Source organism: Puntigrus tetrazona, unplaced genomic scaffold, assembly GCF_018831695.1.
Source record: "Puntigrus tetrazona isolate hp1 unplaced genomic scaffold, ASM1883169v1 S000000520, whole genome shotgun sequence".
Classification (NCBI taxonomy): Eukaryota; Metazoa; Chordata; class Actinopteri; order Cypriniformes; family Cyprinidae; genus Puntigrus; species Puntigrus tetrazona.
In genome coordinates this window covers 514488-538182 of record NW_025048156.1, presented here as the reverse complement: position 1 = coordinate 538182, position 23695 = coordinate 514488, and the positions used below count along the sequence as shown (strand labels likewise).

The 23695-nt window shown below is 40.1% G+C and overlaps 2 protein-coding genes across 7 annotated transcripts; one reads left to right on the top strand and one right to left on the bottom strand.

Moving 5' to 3' along the window:
• The first annotated feature begins 1140 nt into the window (after window positions 1–1140).
• On the top strand, window positions 1141–14557 carry zgc:136872 (uncharacterized protein LOC678524 homolog). Of its 6 annotated transcripts, none has more exons than XM_043232303.1 (22): window positions 1141–1298; window positions 1442–1690; window positions 1767–1836; window positions 3036–3154; window positions 3260–3393; window positions 3473–3647; window positions 3968–4045; window positions 4116–4201; window positions 4282–4353; window positions 4428–4588; window positions 5312–5475; window positions 5559–5570; window positions 5660–5865; window positions 5992–6025; window positions 6107–6163; window positions 6289–6346; window positions 6440–6504; window positions 6605–6673; window positions 7117–7195; window positions 7279–7395; window positions 7641–7696; window positions 7795–8030. In XM_043232303.1, the coding sequence occupies exons 2-22, from the start codon at window positions 1454–1456 to the stop codon at window positions 7819–7821; spliced, it is 2076 nt and encodes a 691-aa protein (XP_043088238.1). In that variant the 5' UTR covers window positions 1141–1298; window positions 1442–1453; the 3' UTR covers window positions 7822–8030. The 6 variants fall into 6 exon arrangements, with proteins under 6 accessions (XP_043088238.1, XP_043088237.1, XP_043088234.1 ...); XM_043232302.1 differs by having other exon boundaries at window positions 1142–1298; window positions 3965–4045; XM_043232299.1 differs by lacking the exons at window positions 3036–3154; window positions 3260–3393; window positions 3473–3647; ... (14 more) ...; window positions 7641–7696; window positions 7795–8030 and adding exons at window positions 9641–9759; window positions 9849–9982; window positions 10082–10256; ... (14 more) ...; window positions 14079–14134; window positions 14245–14557 and having other exon boundaries at window positions 1143–1298.
• Window positions 14558–15946: 1389 nt separating this feature from the next.
• On the bottom strand, window positions 15947–20712 carry tmem151bb (transmembrane protein 151Bb). The gene is made up of 2 exons (XM_043232244.1): window positions 20057–20712; window positions 15947–18974 (listed from the first exon to the last, which is right to left on the bottom strand). The coding sequence occupies exons 1-2, from the start codon at window positions 20141–20143 to the stop codon at window positions 17571–17573; spliced, it is 1491 nt and encodes a 496-aa protein (XP_043088179.1). The 5' UTR covers window positions 20144–20712; the 3' UTR covers window positions 15947–17570.
• Window positions 20713–23695: the final 2983 nt, after the last annotated feature.

The following is a 23695-nucleotide window of genomic DNA, read 5'->3' as shown; positions in this document are numbered from 1 at the left end:
AGTTTAGTTTAGTTTAAATAATTTCAAATGCATACATGCATCATATTCAGGAGCTCATGGATTGCAGAAATATTGCATTCCACGTTGTATACTATTACTAAATACTAGGAAATAACTGTATTTATTATCTTTCATGCTGTATGCACCGAGATAAATTGCTCAGGGACTATTTAATAAACTTGTGCACAGCGCCACCTACTGACCATTTACTATTAAACATGATAGAAACAAGAAAAAAAAAAATAAGATTATCACAAGCATATTTTTGGGAATCTAAAATCAGTGTTTAATTTTAACAAATGCATATGCGTGTGTGTTCATTCAAATAATAATGTTTGTTTTTCAAAATAAAGTCGTTTTTATTTCCCTCATGATAATAATAATAATAATAATATGTTTTGGAGCATCTATAGTCTAGATAAAGAGGAAAACAAAAAAAAAGAAAAAACAGCTGGAATTAATTTTAATTTAATTTTCCCCTTAAGCTCATTAATGCTTCTTTAGCTTGTCCTTATATCAACTGGAATATAATAAAAATATGTTTTTCTTCACTTCATTTGTTTTTTGCAAATATCCATTATTTCTTCATTCTTAATCCTCACTAAATTTCTAATTTTAGAAATATAACCTGTGCACTTTAATATACAGTCCTGTACCTCATCTTATAGAAACCTTTAACTTATAGTACAGTACTTTACATGTACTGTGAAATAGTGCAAAAAAAATATTTCATCTTTAAAATGTAGTTGTAAGAGGCCTCACTTTTGATTTTAGGTTTGGATTTTAGTAAGATTTTAGGGAATTGTTGTAATATTGCAACATTGGTCAAGTTAACACGTAAGACTAAAGGAAATATAACACCAAAGGAAACTTAGGAAAACGCTAAGGTGACCGAATGAACATTTTAAAGACTGACTGATAAACAAGTTTTAGAGATGAAATCGTCTTGATTTTCAATAAATGATTAGACGACTATTATTCCTTTTACCAATTCATGACCTTATTCTAGTTTCTGATTCTTTGAGAGCTCTTCTTTGCATTGAAACATGAAGGTAACACATTCATTTCGTGCTGCGTTTCAGTCGTTGTATGAGGTGGAGACTCATGCGATCGCACATCACACGAAGAGCTTTTTCCGCGCGTTACCGCTCTGATCTTTTACCTACACTGAGATCCGATCAAATATTGACCCGAGAATCATAAAGTTACACCACACCTGGGCAGAGTCAGACGTTTAAGGGCTTTTTCTGACGCTTGCACGCTCCGAATAACCTGCCAGCTTCTACAAGAGAGAAAAGGTATGTTTTGTCGTGCTTTCATTTGAGTTTTTTACATGCATATGAAGGAAATGCACACATCAGTTGCATGCACGTGATGCGTATTTCGAATATGAGCTCTATACTTGTACTTTTTATGCAATCTAACGGCGAATATTCGACAGATTTGAGCCGCAATGCCAGCACCCGGTGTGTGTTTGAACATCTTATCAGAGCGTAATCTCAAAGATGGACAGGGCTCTCCCAACAATCCTGAGAAGTTCCTGGATCAGGACTTCCACCAGCTCCAGCAGCTCTGCCTGAAGGAAAGACTGAGGTTCGTCGACAACTTGTTCCCCCCAGAGATGAAGTCAATCGGCCTGGTATCCCTGAGGCGTGAAGACCTTCACAGGGTGGAGTGGAGGAGACCACATGCACGTGAACATCTTTTTTTCTTGTTTCGCAAGCGATCTGCTGTAAAGCGTGAAGTAATTCGACTGTTTCCTACAGGACCTGGCGGCAAACCCTCTTTACATTGTTCAAGGCGCTTCGAGGTTTGATATCGTACAGGGTATATTAGGTAGGTCATTAACACAATACAAACCCTGTGTGTTAGATTAATCTGTAACCGGATTCTTACGACTGTGTCATTAAATATTAACATAAAAATCCCCAGAGCAAGACACTTAACGTGTAAAAAAGCAGTGCAATAAAGCAAAAAAAAAATCAAACTGGCATATGTTGGGTGAATACTGTTATGAACAGCACCTCTGTGGCTCTCTCCGACCACCACCGGAGGGAGCCCTCACCTGAGTACTGATCGCTCTAGGACTCCATTTCCCATAATCCCGTGCCTTGGACTGATTAGCGCTGCCAGGTGTTCCTCATTCCCTTTCCCCTTTAAAAGATCTGCCCTGCCATCAAAAAGTCTTGTTTGTTTGTACAGCAATTCCGAGCGTTTATTCCTGTATCTGTATTCCTGTTGCCGACCTTGTTCCTGTTTGATTCTACGATTGATTTCTGCCTGCCTACCGACCCTCTGCCTGTCTTTGTTTACGTCTCTTGGATTCCCCTGTATACTGTCGTTCGCTCCTGTTTTACCCTGCCTGTCTGACCACGATTAAAGTCTGTCGCAAATGGATCCCCCTGTCTTCGACCAGTCATTACAAATACAATGGGAACATAGTGATACAAACAGAAAATCTTTTTGTTTGGTTTGTTTCTTCGTCAGATATGTTAGTAATGTATCATCAGTGTCTCAGCAATGGATGTGAATGGGTGCCGTCAGAATAACAGCTGATTAAAACATCATAATATCCCACAGCACTCCCATCCATCAGTTAACATCTGGAGGAGACAACATTTGAAACAAACCCATATTTTGTTCAAAACGTGAGTCCACAATCTTAGGTTAAATCCATCTCCTGTTGCCTCTCAATTTGTTTTGAGCTGTTTTACAGACAAACTACAGATTACTTCCTGATTCAGACCAGACCGCAAGATGTTAACTTCTTGAGGATTTAGCGTATTATAATTTAAAATGTCTTTAAGATGGATTTGGAGTGCTGTGGATTATTGTGATGTTTTTATCAGCTGTTTGGACTCTCATTCTGACGGCACCCATTCACGTCCATTGCTGAGAACCTGATGTAGAAACATTTCTCTAGCTCCGATGAAGAAATAAATTCATCTACACCTTGGAAGGCCTGAGTGTGAGCACATTTTTAGCAAATTTTCCTTTTAGGTTAAACTGTTCCTTTAACGTGTGTATGTCTGAAGGGAACTGCTGGTTTCTGGCATCCGTTGGAGCTCTTACATCTCAGAAACGAATCATGAAGCAGGTCCTCAACGATGAGCAGAGTTTCTCTGTGGATTATGCGGGAATCTTTCACTTCAAGGTAAATATTCAAAATGAGATCATTTTAAAGCTATGATGAACTGTTCCTCATTGATTATTAAACACGCCGTTATATGAGTTTATCATTTTTTTAATTTGTTTTCAGTTCTGGAGGTTCGGATCATGGGTAGATGTTGTTATTGATGACAAACTACCAACCATCGACGGCCGGCTCGTCTTTGTTCACTCCAAAACACCGAACGAATTCTGGCCTGCTTTATTAGAGAAAGCTTATGCTAAGTATGCTTACCTGGTCAGGGGTTACCTGGTTAGTGGTTAGTTTGGGTTTTCGTGTTACTTGTGTTCTGCATTTTTCCAGAGTGTGTGGCTCGTACGCCGATATGGACATGGGAAGTATGTCCGAAGCTCTCATGGACTTCACCGGCGGACCGCACATGACTATTAAACTGAGCGAAGCATCGGGAAAGCTGTGGGACACCTTGAGACGAGCCGGCCAATCAGAATCCCTGATGGGATGCGGTACTCCTGGAGGGGTAAAGATACAGTAAAACGATTTCAAAGCATGAAGAGTTATAAAATGCAGTGGTTTTCAACTGGTGGTCAGCACAGAACGACTTATATCACCTGTTCAGATGCTGCTATTCCAGACCACAATGAACTATTCGTAGCCCACGGCAACAGGGTCATTGCAACACTTGACCTTTAAGTGTTGCTGTAGCCTTAGACTTCCGTAGACGAAGCCGAGCGCATCAAACTTTGCACGATTTCCAACCTGTGAAGAACCGACTGTTTAATTTCTAATAGCGTGCACAGTTGAAACTGAAATCCTAAAACGGCTTTGCTCCTTTAGCAGGCAGGTGTACTGAAAAATAAGGTGTTGCCCAACGGTCTCGTGGAAATGCATGCGTACGCAATCACGGGAGTCGCAGAGGTGAGGTCTTAGATATTTCGTCTCGATCAGGTCGTTGAAGGAAGCGATCTAATGAGGTGTTCTCTCACAGGTTGTATGTAAGGGTCATCCGGTGAAGCTGGTGAGGATCTTTAACCCTTGGGGTCACGGAGAATGGAACGGAGACTGGAGCGACAGGTCTCAATTCTTCCTCTTGAAGGAATGTTTCTCTATATATCAATTATGCGCCTGACATCTCGCTCATCTGCTCTCTTTAGATCCCCGTTGTGGGAACGTGTACGTCCCGAGGACCAACAATACAACGTTGTGCTCGACAATGGAGAATTCTGGTGAGCAGAAATAAGGATTTTTGTGCATAAACTGCATGTTTGCAAGTCGCTATATTTAGTTTCTGTCTCTGCAGGATGTCAGTGAAGGATTTCTGCGGGAATTATTCAGATTTGGATCTATGTTGTTCTGACGCGAGCGTTCTCGCCGGATCTCATTCTTCCTCCTGGAAAACCGAGGTTCACAGAGGCCAGTGGGTTTTAGGAACGACCGCGGGAGGCTGCTCAAATGACTTAAGTAATCAAACTCTTATAATCCTACAGCTGTCTTTGCTATGAGGATGCAACTTCAATTCACTTTAAGCACCGGTCGACGATATCTATATGAAAAGTTAATTTGAACAATTCTCAATTCTTCTTGATCAAACCGCACGGTTAAACAATAAATATTTCGATAGTCCACTTTAGATATTTTACTAACTGTAGGAACTTAAGTAACTTACATGTCAACTAGCAGTCATTAGGGCATTAGTAGACTTTCTGCTTAATACCTTCCAACGCTTTATTTTGATGGGTGTACATCATACAACGTACCGACTATCAGACACTTTACAAGTGCATGTCAACTAACCCTGCTACTAACTACTAACCCTAAACCTACCCTAACAGTCTGCTCGTAGAGTTACAGTAGACAAATGAATGAAAATAGCATTTATTTGACATGTAGTTGCAAAGGTACTTGAATGTCTAAAGTGGACTGTCAACATAAAGTGTAACCAATCACGATAACTTAATAAAGATCATGATTTTTGAAAATGTAAAAAAAGCCAGTTATCCGTTTTTGCAAATAAACTCTGTATATTCTTTATGAAGTAGATCCTCGTTGACTGCAGTTCATTTTAATCAAGATATCTTGAATGTTTTTGTAGAATATTTGTCTCCAGACTAATATTTTAGAATCAGTGTTTCGTTGTCAAATATGATTGAATACTGATATTTTTCCCTTTTTGTGCGTTTAAAGACAGCTTCTCGATGAACCCCCAGTTCCGTGTGACCCTTAAAGAGACAGTTGAAGACCCCAGAGATGAAAGCTCTCCGAATCTCCTCGTGTCTCTCATTCAGAAATCTCACAAGAGAAACAGGCACCTGGCCACCAATTTCCACATCGGCTTCAACATTTATGAGGTTTGTAGAAATGTGTTTTGAGACCTTCTTTCCAATGCAATATTTCCTGTAGCACTTGAACTTTTATATTTGTTGTCCTGCAGGTGCCAGCACATGTATGTATCGAATACATCCCTCCCGACGCACGCGCACATTTGAGTTTGCTTCCCAAGGGGCGGAATAACATTTTTGCTTATTCAACTAGTTAAAGGAGCGGAGGGAAAAATTCCCTGCATCATTCTTCAAAACCAATCCCACTGGAAAATCCAACACCTTCCTCAACGCTCGGGAAGTCATGGAGTTTTTCCGATTCAAAGCAGGCGAATACCTCATCGTTCCTTCAACTTTCCAGCCAAACGAAGCTGCTTCCTTCCTTCTGACAGTCTATTCAAAGACAGAAGCCGTCATTGAGTAAGAGCTTGGGTTATTAACATTAGAGCATTAGTTATGGGCTTAAACAGTCGTGCTCGTGCTATTTCTGAATAAGAATGAGAAACTACTCTTCAAATTGACGTTTTTTTGATGTTGTGTCTTCAGAGACAGTTCTGGATATGGCATGACGAGAACAAAGGTATTTGGGATGTTTTTGTTTACAGTTCATGTGTTTCGAAAGCATACGCATACGTGATAAAATGGCTTTCATTTTTCCCAGATGATTCCCAGGGATAATGATGAATCCTTTCAGCTTTTTCTGCAATATACGGATAAGGTACACGTGGCTCTTTAACAATTCCGCTTTATGAGCGAAACCGACCGGTTATGATGCTACAATTGCAGCTGAAAGAAAAATATTTAAAACAAACACGCTATTTGATGATTGTCTGTTTATGTAAGTATGGAGAGATGGACGCCGAGGGACTTCAGAGACTTCTGAATGACAATCTTAACGCAGGTGAAGCTTGTAGAGAAGAGCTGCAATATAAGCTCTATACTTTAAAATCTCAATGTCCATGTGATTCTGTATGTTTTGGGTCTGATCTTTCAGGACACTCACGGAAAACAACAGGATTCAGTTTGGATTTGTGTAAGAGCCTGGTGGCTCTGATGGATGTATCCTCAAAATAAAAAGGATCAGAATGATGCATTTCGTTTGTAAATTATGAAAAAAAAATCCCATTCTTTCATGACGCTCTTTAACGCAACAGCACAGCTCAGCGTGACCGGACGACTGAGCGAATTTGAATGCCTGCGTTTGTGGAAACGAGTCGTTTTTCAAAGGGTATATGTACAGCGGAAGTGCAACATTTTTTATATTTTACAAATATATGCACATTTGTGACCCTCGACCACAAAACCGCTCATAAGGGCCAATTTTCAAACCTGAGATCATCTGAAAGCTGATTCTGAAATAGACTGCATTCTGAAAAACGCCTTTAAATGTGTCTAAATTAAGTCCTTAGCAACGCATATTGCTAATCACAAATACATTTTTTTAATATGTGCATGGTGAGAAAGTTGCAAAATATCTTTGCGAAACATGATCTTTACCTAATATTCGAATGATTTTCGGTAGAAAAGAGAAATTGACAATTTCCACCCATGCGATGTTTTTTTGGCTATTGCTACAAATACGCCTGAGCTGCGTCTGACTGCTTTTCTGCTCCAGGGTCACATTGTAAAAGCGAAAGGGGTTGCAATCGCTCTCTGGATTGTTTGTTTCAGGACATTTTCTATGACATGGATGTCTCGCGCACCGGAAGTCTATCTCTTAACGAACTCACAAATGCTCTTAAGGTCACAGGTGACTTTACTTTCGTACACCATTTGGTTGTCTAATGCGCAAAACACTATCATTGATACGCTGGCGTTTTGCGTGCGTTCAAGGGTTTGTGTTGAGTGACAGCATGCTGAACCTCATGGCTCTGCGATACGGCGACTCTAATGGTGAAATTACACTGGAAAACTTCATTGTGCTCGTCCTGCGCATGGATTGCATGGCCAGTGAGTCCAAAACATTAATCTAATCGTGTTGTACTATACATCCTGGATCAGTTAATAAACTAGTTCGAAATCGAGTTGAATTGTGAGCTTCCTAAAAATTCTCACCCCTATTTTACATCCGAGATTAATAGATGAGGCAGAAATGAGTTTCCTAATGCATATTTAAATCAAGATAATGAAAAGACTGGATGGTATCCAGTCCTAACCCAATGCACTTACTGTATATATACTGCTATCATCACCAGAGACGTTCAAGAGACTCTCCTCTGGAGGACCAAACATGATGCTGGGAGAAAATGAAGTAATGTTTTTCGTACAAATATCTAATTGATTGGAATTTGTAGTAAGATGGATAGATAATCCAATGCAGTAGAATTAATCAATGCTCTGTTGTTGTAGTGGATGCATCTCACCCTGTACTCGTGATCCGGAGGAGACTGAGAGAAAGGATCCTGGACGGACTTCACTGATAACAATACAGAAATCTGCTTGATACGTTAGACATAATGCAGGCTCGTTAACTACAACTGATTGTTTTTTCGAATAACAAAAAAGCTTTTTAAAAAGCTGTTTGCAAACTCTATGCACTGTGCCTTATGATTGATTACAAGCATTAAATCAACAGTTAGATCTCAGCATCCCCTGTGTCATGTTGCTTATATTCTGTGGACACTTAAACGTTTGCACAATATTTAAATATTGACCCGAGAGTCATAATGTTACATCACACCTGAGTGGGCGGAGTCAGACTTTAAAAGGCTTCTCCTGAAGCTCCCTTCTGCTCTTTGCGCTTGGGAAAGGATCGGATAAACTTCCAGCTACAGTAACAGAGACGACTGGTATGTTTTTAATCATTTAATCTTGCTATAATTTCAGTACGAGAAGGAAACTATCAACTGACATGCAAATGTATTTGTGTTTTAGGTTTATATCAGTCATTTAGATGCATACACATACATTCATGCACGTCTGTGTCATTTAAATCAACCTAAACCAAAAAGAAATAAATACGCGTAAAGAATAATGTATTTTTTCATTGTTTGCTATTTCATTGTACAATAAAGTTGAATCTAATTGTATGAAGAATTTATAAATAAGAGCTATTGAAAAGCATTGTGCACAATAAAATTTAATGCAATCTAACGCCGAATATTCGACAGATTTGAGCCGCAATGCCAGCACCCGGTGTGTGTTTGAACATCTTATCAGAGCGTAATCTCAAAGATGGACAGGGCTCTCCCAACAATCCTGAGAAGTTCCTGGATCAGGACTTCCACCAGCTCCAGCAGTTCTGCCTGAAGGAAAGACTGAGGTTCGTCGACAACTTGTTCCCCCCAGAGATGAAGTCAATCGGCCTGGGTCCCCTGAAGCGTGACGACCTCTGGAGAGTGGCGTGGAAAAGACCGCATGCACGTGAACGTCCTCACACACAAACTCAATGCACAAACCTCAGAAACGAACTTGTTGATCACGACAGACTTTCCTGAAGCCTAAAGCCACTTGGCAAAATGCGAATCCGTCTCGTTGGTCATTGTGATGTTGATTTGATGTTGACGTTAGGGCGTGGGTGGTCGTAAAGCCACAACAAAGGAACTGCAGAGTCATGCATGCTTTTCCGTTTGCTTTAGTTTGTGCTTTCAGACTAGAATTGAGTAGCTCTCAATATATAGAATAAAACCTTGTTTTCCTTTAGGAGCTGGTGCCAAACCCTGTTTACATTGTTGAAGGAGCTTCAAGGTTTGATTTTATCCAGGGTCGATTAGGCAAGTCCGATGCAAATACATTACATGCTATATATATTACATATATAAGGTCATGCAGTGCTCTCTACTATATATAAATAATATAAATGTAAATGTAAAATTCCACCAATGTTCTTATCAAACCCGCAGTACGTACATAAAATCTGCTATAAAGTAAATTATAATGCAATACATCAGTTAACTAAAGCAAAAGTGAAACATTATCATTTAGAGATGATGAAAATTTCAAAGGTTGCAGCTCTCAACCGCTTTCTAGATAAAGTAGCAGTGCAATAAAGCAATAAATCAGTCTAGTAGGTGTGTACTGCATGTGAAATGTGAATATAAACAAGACATTAGAACTTAGTCTTAAGGTCAAATAAAAAAGTTGCTAGCTGGAGTAGAGTTTAATAACAAAAAGTCTAGTTGCATGAAGCGACTGCGCATTTCTATTTCATGCAGTTGCAGTGTTTTTGATAAATACATATTGTGTATGTCTGAAGGCAACTGTTGGTTTCTGGCATCCGTTGGAGCTCTTACATCTCAGAAACGAATCATGAAGCAGGTCATCAACGATGAGCAGAGTTTCTCTGTGGATTATGCAGGAATCTTTCACTTCAGGGTAAACGTTTAAACCATTTTTGGGCAAACCGTTGCTTTAAGAGGTCAGTAAGCTTCTATATTTTCTTAAACATCATCTTTTGTTTTCAGTTCTGGAGGTTCGGATCATGGGTAGATGTTGTTATTGATGACAAACTGCCAACCATCGACGGCCGGCTCGTCTTCGTCCAGTCCAAAACACAGAACGAATTCTGGCCTGCTTTACTGGAGAAAGCTTATGCTAAGTATGTTTTAGTTCATTTATTAATAAAGAATTTAAACTTTTACATATTTGACTTTTACATATTTTCTGCTACATATGACGTAATGTTATCTTTTTCCAGAGTGTGTGGCTCGTACGCCGATATGGACGCAGGAAACATATCCGAAGCTCTCATGGACTTCACCGGCGGACCGCACATGACTATTAAACTGAGCGAAGCATCGGGAAAGCTGTGGGACGCCTTGAGACGAGCCGGCCAATCAGAATCCCTGATGGGATGCGGTACTCCTGGAGGGGTAAAGTCGAGTGTTTAATATAAAACAATGCGATTATTTAATTTTTTAAAAATATGATGAATTTTTGTTATTTCAAATAGATTCATTCTTGATTGAAGATGAAGGCATGTCACAACTTGGCAAATATATATTCGCTAATTTAATTCACAGCAAAATACAGTTTGATTAAACACATTTTCATCGAAATCATTTTATTCTCCTCTCTTTTAAAATGCGCTAAGCCTCATATAAGCTCATTTCCACCATGGAATAAATGTATTTTTAAAGTAACCGTGACTTTTTATCTAACACCTTTGACTTTTCAGAATTACAAAGTATAGCCTCAGTTTAGGTTTATTTCCTGTATTTCCTGTAAGTTTTTCCTAGAATTCCGTTTATAGCTCACAACTTTGGAATGCTGAGTTTAAAACATGTTTATAGAAAAATAGAAAGAAAGTCAGAACCGTAAAACATTTTTGTATTTATTCTTTTTATTTATTGACTGGCCATAGAGCGGCCTACCTGTTAAAAACCATAAAAACAAAAGTCCTAAAATGGCTTTGCTCCTTTAGCAGGCAGGTCTGCTGCAGAACAACGTTCTACCCAACGGTCTCGTAGAGATGCATGCGTACACAGTCACAGGAGTTGTGGAGGTGAAAACTCACTTGGTTTTGATGCGTTTGGTATCTTTCGTCTCGATCAGGTCGTTGAAGGAAGCGATCTAATGAGGTGTTCTCTCACAGGTTGTATGTAAGGGTCATCCGGTGAAGCTGGTGAGGATCTTTAACCCTTGGGGTCACGGAGAATGGAACGGAGACTGGAGCGACAGGTCTCAATTCTTCCTCTTGAAGGAATGTTTCTCTATATATCAATTATGCAGCTGACATCTCGCTCATCTGCTCTCTTTAGATCCCCGTTGTGGGAACGTGTACGTCCCGAGGACCAAAAATACAAAGTTGTGCTCGACAATGGAGAATTCTGGTGAGCAGAAATGAACATATAAAGTCATTAAAGTTATTTAACATCAATGCTATATATATTGCTACTCATGGATGTAATGCACATCATTATATTTACAGCAGGCTTTCTGTCTCTGCAGGATGTCAATGGAGGATTTCTGCAGGAATTATTCAGATTTGGATCTATGTTGTTCTGACGCGAGCGTTCTCGCCGGATCTCATTCTTCCTCCTGGAAAACCGAGGTTCACAGAGGCCAGTGGGTTTTAGGAACGACCGCGGGAGGCTGCTCAAATGACTTAAGTAATCATTCACATCACATCTGTTCTGTTATGACGTGAGATGCTTGGCTGCTGGCTTTGCTTTGAGTCCGGACATGATGATACTTTCATCTCAGACAGTCGTTTAGATGTTCAGTAAAGGATTCATCAGACTGATCCAACTCATTCACCATCTGCGTTTCTGAACAATTCATTAGACGAATTGTCCTAAAAGTCATTTGCTTTATGTTATTGCAGTCAACTTGAGAGAACAACTCCAGGGGGGAACAAAAAAAACAATGCTTGTACCTGAAAGCAAACGCTATAAATGCAAATTAGTTGTTTTTTTTCTCGGTTACCATTATGGCACGCTACTTTTAAATGTTCGGCAATTCATGAACAATGTATAAATAATCTTTTGGTTATGTAATAATGTTACCGCAACAATATAAGATATCTTTAAAAGAACGCTATTAAGAATGTTCCCTGTTCACTTTGCATCTTAATTCTTTAAGATATAAAAAGCCCTATTTTCTATGTTCTCTTTAAAAGTTCATTTGTGAAGTCGCCATGGCTACCAAACAGACAGAACACTCTATGAACGCTTTCAGACTATCAGTCTCTCCCTTTTTGTGCGTTTAAAGACAGCTTCTCGATGAACCCCCAGTTCCGTGTGACCCTTAAAGAGACAGTTGAAGACCCCAGAGATGAAAGCTCTCCGAATCTCCTCGTGTCTCTCATTCAGAAATCTCACAAGAGAAACAGGCACCTGGCCACCAATTTCCACATCGGCTTCAACATTTATGAGGTTTGTGACGGTGTATTCCGTCAGCTTCTGAATTTGCCACCGACTGTCTACACTCAAATGAACGTTTCTATTTGTTTTCTGCTACTCTTGCAGGTGCCAGCTCATGTACGTATTTAATTTATGTTCCTCAAACGCCAGTTTTGGGTTGGTTTAGCAGAGACAGAGTAATCGATATTGTTTCTTTTCTCCAGTTAAAGGACCAAGGGGAAAAATTCCCCGCCTCGTTCTTCAGAAACGCCCATCTCGTTGGAAAAAACGAATCTTACATCAACGCTCGGGAAATCGTGGAGTTTTTCCGATTCAAAGCAGGCGAATACCTCATCGTTCCTTCAACTTTCCAGCCAAACGAAGCTGCTTCCTTCCTTCTCACAGTCTATTCAAAGACAGAAGCCGTCATTGAGTAAGAGCTACCTGATCACCTATCAGCTTTAGTAGTAGTTTTTAGTAGTATGATTTAACTTAGTCTTATTGCACTACGATATTAAATATATTGATGCTGTGTCTTCAGAGACAGCTCTGGATATGGCATGACAAGAAAAAAGGTACGGCACAGTTTGGGCTATATACAAACATAAGCTTTGAAAATGAATATATTTTCGAATGATCTGCATTTTTCTCAGATGATTCCCCGGGATAATGACGAATCCTTTCAGCTCTTTCCACAATATGCTGATAAGGTACTGAAAATGCACCAGATATTTAAAACAAGCAAGTTATTTAATAGTAGATATATTACCTAACAGCATGTGTAAAACTAAATCTTCATTGTCCGTTTATGTAAGTATGGAGAAGTGGACGTAGAGCGACTTCAAAAACTTCTGAACGACAATCTTTACGCAGGTGATGCTTCAAACTTCTTCCAGAGAAAAGTCACAATATATCATATGAGATTTAAACAGGTCACACATCTAAATCTCAATGTCCATGTGACTCTGTGTGTTTTGGGTCTGATCTTTCAGGACGCTCACGGAAAACAACAGGATTCAGTTTGGATTTGTGTAAGAGCCTGGTGGCTCTGATGGATGTATCCTCAAAATAAAAAGGATCAGAATGAGAAAAGGCGAAAGCGATCTGTGTTTAATACGCCTTTGCATGTTTTTTAAATTATAGAGCAAATAAAAATCATTCATCATACTCTTTAACAACAAACACAGCTCAGCGTCACTGGAAGGCTGAGTGAATTCGAATGCCTCCGTTTGTGGAAACGAGCGGTTTTTCTAAAAGTAAAAAGCGCAACGCATTTCTACGTTTGTTTTATCTTTACATAAATGCACGCCGTAGTTTTGCAATTGCTTTTTTGTCTGTTCATCAGGACATTTTCTACGGCAAGGATGTTTCGCGCACCGGAAGTCTGTCTCTGAATGAACTCCGAAGTGCTCTCGTGATTACAGGTAACATTATTTTCTGACACGCTTGCATGTTTTCAGACGACTTAACGTACAAAACAATAAAACGTGCACGCTCATGCTTTTGTTTTCAAGGGTTTGTGTTGAGTGACAGCATGCTGAACCTCATGGCTCTGCGATACGGCGACTCTAATGGTGAAATTACACTGGAGAACTTTATTGTGCTCGTCCTGCGCATGGATTGCATGGCCAGTGAGTCCAAAACATTAGCCTTTTGTGTACTATTACACTATAGTACTACAGTTAGAATTCAGCTTAAATGATTCTATTTATATTTTATAAAGATGATTAAATGACTGCATGGCATTCAAACCAAACCTCTCTAGCGCATTTTGTCCTCGTCACGTCTAGATCATGTTAAAATGCCGTTATTAATGCAAGTATAAGTAAGTATTCATGCGATCATCAACAGAAACATTTAAGAGAATCTCTGCTGGAGGGCCGAACATGACGCTGGGAGAAAATGAAGTAATGTTTTTATTGGAAATATTTCATTCCTCAGGATTCATAGTAAGATTAATTTAAAAAAAAAAAGCATAGATCATAACAGCTGTTTAACCAGTGCTCTGTTGTTGTAGTGGATGCATCTCACCCTGTACTCGTGATCCGGAGGAGACTGAGAGAAAGGATCCTGACCTCAAGACCTCACTGATAACAATACAGCAATAAAATAGACTTGAATGCAACTTTGCCTTCATACTTAATGCATGCACGCTTTATTCATTATTGATTTGATTTAGCATATGGTGATAAATTGTGATGTGCATTTGATTAAATAGCCTACAGAATGACTTGTGTGACGTGTTTCGTAACGAGATGAACAAACCCCACACTTTCTACAATTAGGAAAATCTGTTTTGCGCTACAAGCAATAAATACCTCAGAATTTCACACGGTGTATTTTCACACGTTACTGCTTCGCACAGTAAAAACAAACAAACAAACAAAAAAAAACTACTAAATGAACTTTGGACTCCAATTAATAAACGCGACTGGAGTAAAGAGTTAGCTCATGAATAGTAATTAGATGCCGTGACGTTCGCCTGATAGAGCTCACTGATTGGCTGAGCGTCATAATAGCGAATGAACGAAACCGACTACGACGTACTTGGCTTATTAAAAATTAACAATTAGAAACAGTGACCGTTCGCTCAACAAATCATAACGAAGAAGATTAATATAATTAATTAATATTCATTAACGTAATCGCAGCGGTATCCTCAGAGGAAATTAGTATGCCATTGCCTGTATACGTGAATATAAGCTAGCATACAGTCACGTACAAAACTTAGCAATTTATAAACATATCTCTATATATATATATATATATATATATATATATATATATATATATATATATATATATATATATATATATATATATATATATATATACACACACACGCACGCACGCGTTATAAATATATCCAATTATCACAGATCAGTTTATAACGAACACTTCCGGTCCGCCGAACAGAACTAGCCTCAAGCTAGTTAAAAACTCTTAATCACGTCGGGTGACCTAGCCAATATTATTATATTATATATTAACAATATACTTGTAGTAATCATCGGAAGGCCAGTAAGTACTTTAAATCCCTTGGTAATTAGTCTAAAAACGCGACACTGCGGTACTTTTAGAAGTTTTGGTATTTTATTAATCATTAGTAATCGCTGGATATTGGTAGGGACACGTCATAGCATTCCTGCTAAACTTTACACCCTCGGAAATCAATGTCCGACTTTGGAGGCTAGTTAGAGTAAGTTAGCTTTGGATTGGTGCCTTTACTTTATACTGACGGGCTTTGTAAAGGATTAGCTGTGTTTTGTTTTGTGTCTTGTATTAATAGACAGTAGCAGGCCTCTCTCTAGTGTGTGTACTTAGGGTGGGACATGACTGATAACAAAAGCATTAGACTTTATTGTGTCAGCGTCGATCAAAAGTGTACAAGGTTATTTGGGATCACTGAACCGTCTGGGTCCAAACAGAAGTTTCAATAGACTGCCTTTAACTTTAGCTTTATAGCAGTCTGTGTGGCATTCGAAACCAGTCTTGCTGTTTAAATATTTCTTTGAATCAGACACAAAAGGACTGTAAAGCTGAAGAGGATTCGCAAACGCATGCACTCTTGACTTCTGTTATCTGTGTGTGGAGCCATGGTTATTATCACTGCTGAGTTATAGATAGGCTAGTTCTGCTTATGCAGGAAAATTACCTGTGAGACACGTTCTATATTGCCATCTACAGGTGTGTTTTCATAACTGCACATAAAGTCAATCTGCCTTTTTAACTTTATTCCATCAGAAAGTGAAATTGTGGCATGAAATCAAAAGGAAGTATTTGTAATATCAATGAATAATTGATATATATATCAGATATATATATACATTTCAGAACAGGCTTTCTTGCCATTTTGTAAGCAATGGAAATTAAAGTTGGCGTAGAGCGGATTTATAATCTCTTAGAAGATTTACTTCCTTAAATTACAGCAAAAACAACAGGAACAACAAGTGTAACTTGACACGACTTTTCAGGTCACATTTACACAGTGCTTACTCATTTCTATGTATTCACAAGCAGTTTATTTAGTGAGTTTATGCCCATATAACATGACGGTGTTTAATGTTTGCTACATGAAGGCAGCATAGTGATGACGTTTTTACTTTTTCATGATATGGTATACATTATCTAGGTAGTATAAAAGTGACATTACACAATGTTGATAAATGCTTTTGCAAACTATAGACACAACAGGTAACGGACCAGAAATATACAGGCTATATCTGGATCGACGGCATGAACGTGATTAAAAAAAAAAAGTCTTTGGGAAGCTCTAGGCCTTTGTTGAGGGTCAATACTTCTTCGTATTCAGGTATCATTTGTATTGTATAACCACTTTGAGTGGAGCTTTCGCGAGGCTGACCCTTAATGGTTGATGCAAAACCACATTAATTAATGCACAGCTGCATAAAGAAAGGTACATTTCCTTTCTCATACCGTTTCATTGATCCTTTTCACTTGCTCTGATCCACTGCAATTTCTGGCTAAGTACAAGAGCAGCCGCCAGCCATTAAACCCCAAAAACATTCACTAATAGTCTAGCCTGTTTGTGTCTGTCTTCACTTAGTAATTAAGTGCTTTTTGGATAGTTTGTACACTACATACAAGCGATGTAAAGAAAAGCTTCAACAGTCATACATTCCGTTGTAAATTGTATATATACGTTTTAAAGGCGTAACATACCAGAGGTTAATAGTTGCATAGCCTGAAATGTGTTTTATGGTTTCCTAAGTGGTTTGAGATAGTGTTGCAAACATCGCCATAATAGTTCGTAATTGTATATAGTTCTGCCTGATACAGTTAAATCACAATAAAAGTACAAATAACCCATGATATTGTTCTCCCGCACGTGAGGAGTGTTCTTGCGTGAATGTAAACCGTACATTTCATGGGCCAATGAAATCCACTACATGAGAGAAACAAAGTAACATTCTTTTACAGATGATTTGAACGGTGTAACTTCAAGTGCAACATTTAAGAAGGTCCATAAAGGTGAAAATGGTCATACTTGTAGAAAAAAGACCGGGTTTTTGCTCTGTGGCCGTCGTTCTTTATAGCTGTCGAGAACACGTGGAACAACATCAGGCCGTTTTTGCCGTCTTGAGCGCAAGTTAATCAAAACTATTACTTGTACCAAGAACTCCAATGCTTTGTTTGCATTATTGCTATTAATATGCATTATTGGAGTTGTTTCTCAATTGCTCCATCCACCGTTGAAAGCGTACAGTGTTGAGGGCCAATAAATGATTCCTGAGTAACAGGACGCATCCGGTATTGAGATTTTTCTGCATCATCGGAAAGACTCTCAAGTCTTTTGAACTTCATTCAGTGGACAGGGGTCTATCATAAAGACGTCTCCACGCACGAGCCGTTCCTATGGAAAGAGCGATGATTGGGGCAACTCTCACTGCAATGGACGATAAGCACCGGGAAATACAGCGCGTCCTGGTAGGGCGGTGGGTCGTCCTCGTCAACATTGATCCGCCCGGACAGGCATCGCGTGTTCTCGCTTGGGCTCTCTGGTTCGTCCAGACTGCCGCTCCCGCTCCTCCAGAAGCAACTGCGACGGGAACCATAAAGCCTTCCCAAGGAGAAGCGACTCCCGCTGAAGGGAATCCTCGGACTGCCGTTGCAGATGCTGAGGGCGCTGCGGGAAAACACGGAAGAGCTGCTGATGGCACGATGGCAGCGTTCACAGTTCTGCCGGACGCCTCCCGAACGTTGCGCCAGGTCCATCAGACCCGCTTCGGAGTAGCTGGGCACCAGCTGCTGGTTGGAGCGAATGTGCCACTCCAGTTCGGTGCTGTCAATAGTGTTGACCCTTGGGATGCGTCTACAGTAAGGTCTCTCATCGCAGGGCGTCACAGGTATGTAGTCGGCACCAAAGAGCTTTTCCACACGGTAATGGACGTAGGCCGTGCGGTACTCCGTCAGCACCCGTAATGGCCAGGATAAGGTAAGAAAGGCCGCTGTCCAGAAGACATAATTGGAGATGTACCAAGGATGGTGGTCAGGATTGGAGAAGGCAATCATATACTCTTTGAAGTCTACGTTTTTCAGGTGCATCCCCTCCCGAGCCTCCATGTAATCATCTAAACCTTCGTTGTCGGTGAAGAATCTTGCTCGTTGGGTCAAATAGGAGTTTTCGGACTCCACGTTGGCGAAGCTAAAGCACTTGGTGAACCTCAGTTTGGTGATGGCTGACTTTTCCAGACCGACAAGCTGCTTGGAGACGTCCTTAACTCCACAGTGGCCGTAGTCGAACTCGGCCTCGGCTACATGCGTGTTCACCCTCTCGTGATACACCTGCGTGGTGGTGTACGCGTCTCCGTTGCGGTACCTCGTGACTTGCCGTGTCCGCCGCACGTAATGGTAGCTGATGGCCTTCCACCAGATGCAAGGCTTGGCCTGCTGCATCCTCTGGACTCTTTCGTAAATCCCCTCCACTTGGACTTTATACTGAAGCTCATTTCTGGCATGGCAGTGCCAGCACTCCACTAGGTAAACAACGTAAAGCATGATGAGGAAGGCCAGGGGGATGTAGATGTAGCCGTCGGAGCAGGGACTGTCATGATACATCATGGACTTCCCTTTGTAGGCACTGTCAAAGGTCAAGCGGGTGACCTTGGTGACGTGGCACCACACCATAGCTCCCATGCAGCCGTACATGAGCATGGACAGCAGCAGGCATTTCCAGAACACCTCTCTGCACATGGACTTGCTCAGTGACTGTTTCACAGGCCTCTGCTGCTCGTCAACCACAAAAGGGAACAAAAATAATGCAGGTGAGTTCAAAAGGACATGGAAAAGGTGAGTACAGTGAATTTTGCAAGCGCATGTTGTTTGAAATCAAGACGATGAATTTGTACAAATGCAATCACTGGTTTATATTGATGCAGCATCACATCATCATCATGGAGCAACACATATGGCTACTTGTGATCGGCCAATATTTATCTACTGTATATCTTTGAGTCTTTAGAGATGGATGAGATGATGCTGCCATAAACATTACATCATAGCAAATGCATGCTGGATATACGAACAGATGGCTTGTAATGCATGTTCACTTTTTTGCTTGCATTGTGATATTTGTCTTTCTTTTCGGCATTTCACCGAATCTTGAGCTTTCTTTTCTGAATCTTAAATTTGTAGTTCAGTCTTCATTTTTTTTGAATAACATATTGTACTGTAAAGTTAATTTGGACACATTTTCACACCGTTGTGCGTTTGATTCTTCGAGTTCGAGTTTGGTGTTCAAATTCCATTTGACGTTTTGTAATTAATCACTTTGAACAGTATTATGCACAACTCCCGAAAGCAAACTGAAAATTGTTCTTATTCATACGCAGTGCTGCTTTTAAGCCAGAAACGATCTTGTTGAATCGAGCCTAAAACGGTTTGCCGGTTTCCATGCTTTAAGACCAGCATACCAACCAGCAAACCATCTTAGGCTTAGCCTTTCCTTCCGCAGCACTACACCTACAGTATTCTGCCAAATAAGCACGACCCAATATTGGCCTAGCCAGCATACGGTTTCATCACCATTGATTATGTGATCAATCAGCAATGTTTGACATGGCATTCAGCGTCCTGCTGGTTGTGCCTCTGTTGGATGTTTACCTCTGTGGCTTACAACAACAAAGACTGGTCGAAACATTACTTGGTAAAGCCAATCTCCGCACATGCATTCTCGCGCAGTGGTGTCCACATAAACACGCCCGCTTCCATGTTACGAACATCGACGCTCATGTTTACATTTCTTGTCTCGCTTGCCACGCGCCGTTCATGCATCGTCGTGACTGCAAAATGAAAACAGCATCGAGTACCTCCTCTCTAGTGCCGTCTGGGTCGTCCTCGAACACAGTGGTGGTGCTGCTCTCACTGGCTGTCGCAGCGGATGCTGGAGGGGACATGGCTGGAACGATGACGGGGTGTGGACCACCTCAAACTCTCCCCAGACCTTTCAGCACCCGCTAATTACAAACGCGCACCAATGCACCCAGCGCTTTCAAATCCGCCCGTCGTGCATTTTAAAATTGAATTTCATCGCTTAATCCCGTTTGCAACGACACCTGCGATTTGATTAGGCTATTTGCGCAGCGTTTACGCGCGTACGCGTCTTCTGAACGACTATTAAAGATCGGCGTTACGCTTTAACGACCGTGTTGCAATCGTATCAAACGCATGCATTGAAAAACGGACTGATGCGGATTCACGGAGCGTCTGATTAGCCGCCATACCTCCCGTACGACAACGCGAGCGCGAGACGCGTTTCTGACGCCATTAAAGAAACAACGTGGCTCGTGCCGCTCAAACTGGGTCCTTTGGCGAGGATTTGCAATTCCAAATTGGGAATGTTAGGAGCTGGATATTGTTGTTCCCGCAGGGAGAGGTTGAGGGGTGGGGAGGATGATGAGGAGGATGATGATGGTGGCGGTGGTGCTCGGTGAAGCTCCTGACAGCAGATGTCGACAACCCAGCGCATTTAAATTCACACGCTGAAGGGTGAAAAGCACGCGTGCAATCAGCGAAATGAAAAAAATCTCACAAATAGTTAGAGCAGTAAGTTATTTCACGCTAAAAAGTTCTGCACTTTCACCAAATTTTGAATTAAATTGTTGGTTAGTAATGCATTTTAATATAACGAATATTGGTAAAAGAAATGAACCGATCTCATGCGTGCATTTCACTGGTTTCAGTTTCTCTGATCAATCGATCGTAGCCTAATTTATTATGATTATTGCACGATTGCGATGATCGTGTTGGTAGTGGTTTTATTATGGTTTGCTAAATTGCTAAAATGCATGCAACTTGAATTTAATGTAAGGTGTTCTTTTCGGATTCAGCACCGAGGACAGCGACAGACTGAAAGCAGCAGAACACTGAAACGCCATGGAAAAGGTGCAATGAAAGAGAGGTTAATTACCACAGTTACAAAAATAGTGTAGCTGCTTCACGGGGTTTTGTCTGAATGGACCTTGTCTTCTCAGATGGTCAGCTAGTAATTTTTACCCCTAAAAGAAATTCAACAGCTCAAATGGCCACCAGATAGCGCTGTAGCCTCTCTCTCAGTGTCTACATCTGCAGGTTTTGTTCTCTGCAAAGAAAAGAGATTCTCTGTTTATATATAGCATTTCTTGATTTGTGTTAGTTTATAAATTTATCGATAGTTAAATGTACACACGTGCACACAAACATACATTTATATATATATATATATATATATATATATATATATATATATATATATATATATATATATGCTTTGATATCAAATTCATTTTACTTTCACGGAGAACATCATAGCATAATGTAGTCTTATCACATTTTTCAGGCATCCCTCAATCACAGAAAGCAGTCTATGATGGATACCTTGTAAATGCATCACGACAAACATTATGGGGTTTGTCAGGTGACACATCTAACCCTTTTCTTATATCCTCAGGTGTCGTGTTCGTCATAGCTGGGTTATAATCCACGCTGTTTTCATGAGTATCTAAGGACCGAAATAGCACGTAAGAAGCAGAAACAGGCAAAACAAACAGTTAGATGGAGTTTTTGCTTGACGCTGGGTAACGTGAATGTCTCTTCTGAATCTCTGTGTCAGCGTGATGGAATGAACACGGCTTGTTAAAATCACAGACAGCGTATCTGAGGAAATCTGCAGTAAAGAGCCTCAACGGCTTGACTTGATGATTAAACGAAATGTTCTTTACTTGCGCGATCATAAATACAGATTAATGAGGCTAAGTGGTTCTGTGTGTTCGTCATTTATTGAAGCTACAGTAAAGTGATTACGATAGGAACAAGCGTCAAAATAAACCTGCTAAACCTTGGAAATCATTTCTGAGTGACGCGAAGTGTAATTTTTTTAATCAATGTTTTTTTTTTTCAGAGAATGCTGCATTTTTGAGATTCTAACTATGGCAGAATACACTAGTGAAGGCTTTTGCTGTGACTGTATAAATATCCATTGCAATTACGTATAGTATTTCACTTGGAAGACGCTGCTGGACACTACTGACCTTTGCAAAGTCCAGATTTTCTGCAGTGTTTGATGCTGATGCACAGAAGTGAGCAGGATTACCAGCCGCCTCACACTTCAGACCTTTAATTAGCTCTCTGACATGCTTTCTGACTGCTTGTTTGCTGGGCTAGGCGCTGTATTTTTGGCTCAACGCCATAAATATGATGCTGTAAAATTATTCTGTTTTACCAGGGAGTGTTTTCTTCGACTGGATCAGATCAGAGTTAAAGAAATGGTTCACCCAGAGGTTTGTAATGTGCTCACCATCAGGCCAGAATGCAAACGGATTCATAAAAATAGCGTTACACCACTTGCCCACCAATGGATGCTCTGGAGTGAATGGGTGCCGTCGGAATGAGAGTCCAAACAGCTGACGAATCGTTGATCGCAATCCTCACCAAACCGGTCCATCAAATCTTGCATGTTGTAAAAAAGAAATCCAAAATGAAAACATTTTTAACTTTAAACAGTTGCTTCGGGCTAAAATATAAATCAGTGTTCTGGTCTGAATCAGGAGAGAAATCTGCACACATTAGAAGCCAAAACAGCTATGAACAAATATGTCATCGGTGCAATGGATGATGGGAATTGAAGTCTTGAGTGAAATGCAACAGTAGTGTAGTTAAATGTGGTGAGGGAGAGACATCTGGAGGTGAGCGAACAAAAGCTTGTGGACCAGATTCGTGACAAAATACGAGGTTATGGACTCATATTTTAATCAGAAGCAACGATATGAAGTGAAACTCGACTTAAAGATTGATTTGTTTCTTACAATCATGCAGCTTTTGTCTTCTCCAGACGTTAACCGATGTATTATTGTGATGTTTTTATCAGCCGTTTGGACTCTCATTCTGACGGCACCCATTCACTGCAGAGCATCCATTAGTGAGACAGCGAGGTAGTGCTACTTTTCTCTAAATCTGATTTGAAAAAAATGGCTGAGGGTGAGGAAATCTGTCGACAAATTGTCATTTTTGGATGAACAACTTTTTGATTTTGGGGTGAAACAATCCTCAAGTGTACACACACACACACACACACACACACACACACATATATATATATATATATATATATATATATATATATATATATATATATATATATATTCAGTAGAAGTTGGAAACTCCATGTATGAAATAATTTATGGCACACACATGAATGTAAGATGACTTTCATTGCTCAGTCTCCAGTAAACCTCAATTGTTTTTACTGTATTTTTTATTTTTTTATTTTTATCACAATACGAACCCATTCGAGCCCCTTCACATTATTCAAATTGAATTCATGCATTAACATACAAATTAAATAATGTTTTGTTTTTTTTTTTTTTTTTTTTTTTACAGTGACTGTGTGCCGAGAATCCTATTGAAGTTTCTTTTTGAAATGCCTCGTCTGACACCGAGATAATAATCTCAACGTCAGGTGGAAACTTCCC

Bases quoted from the DNA above. Each gene is read 5' to 3' on its own strand.
- zgc:136872 (XM_043232299.1), top strand. From the start codon at position 1,454: ATGCCAGCACCCGGTGTGTGTTTGAACATCTTATCAGAGCGTAATCTC. The intron at 12,661-12,768 runs GTAAGAGCTACC...CTGTGTCTTCAG, and splicing joins AAGACAGAAGCCGTCATTGA to AGACAGCTCTGGATATGGCA. The intron at 13,859-14,078 runs GTGAGTCCAAAA...GATCATCAACAG, and splicing joins GCGCATGGATTGCATGGCCA to AAACATTTAAGAGAATCTCT.
- tmem151bb (XM_043232244.1), bottom strand. From the start codon at position 20,143: ATGTCCCCTCCAGCATCCGCTGCGACAGCCAGTGAGAGCAGCACCACC. The intron at 18,975-20,056 runs GTACTCGATGCT...GTTGACGAGCAG, and splicing joins CAGACGGCACTAGAGAGGAG to CAGAGGCCTGTGAAACAGTC.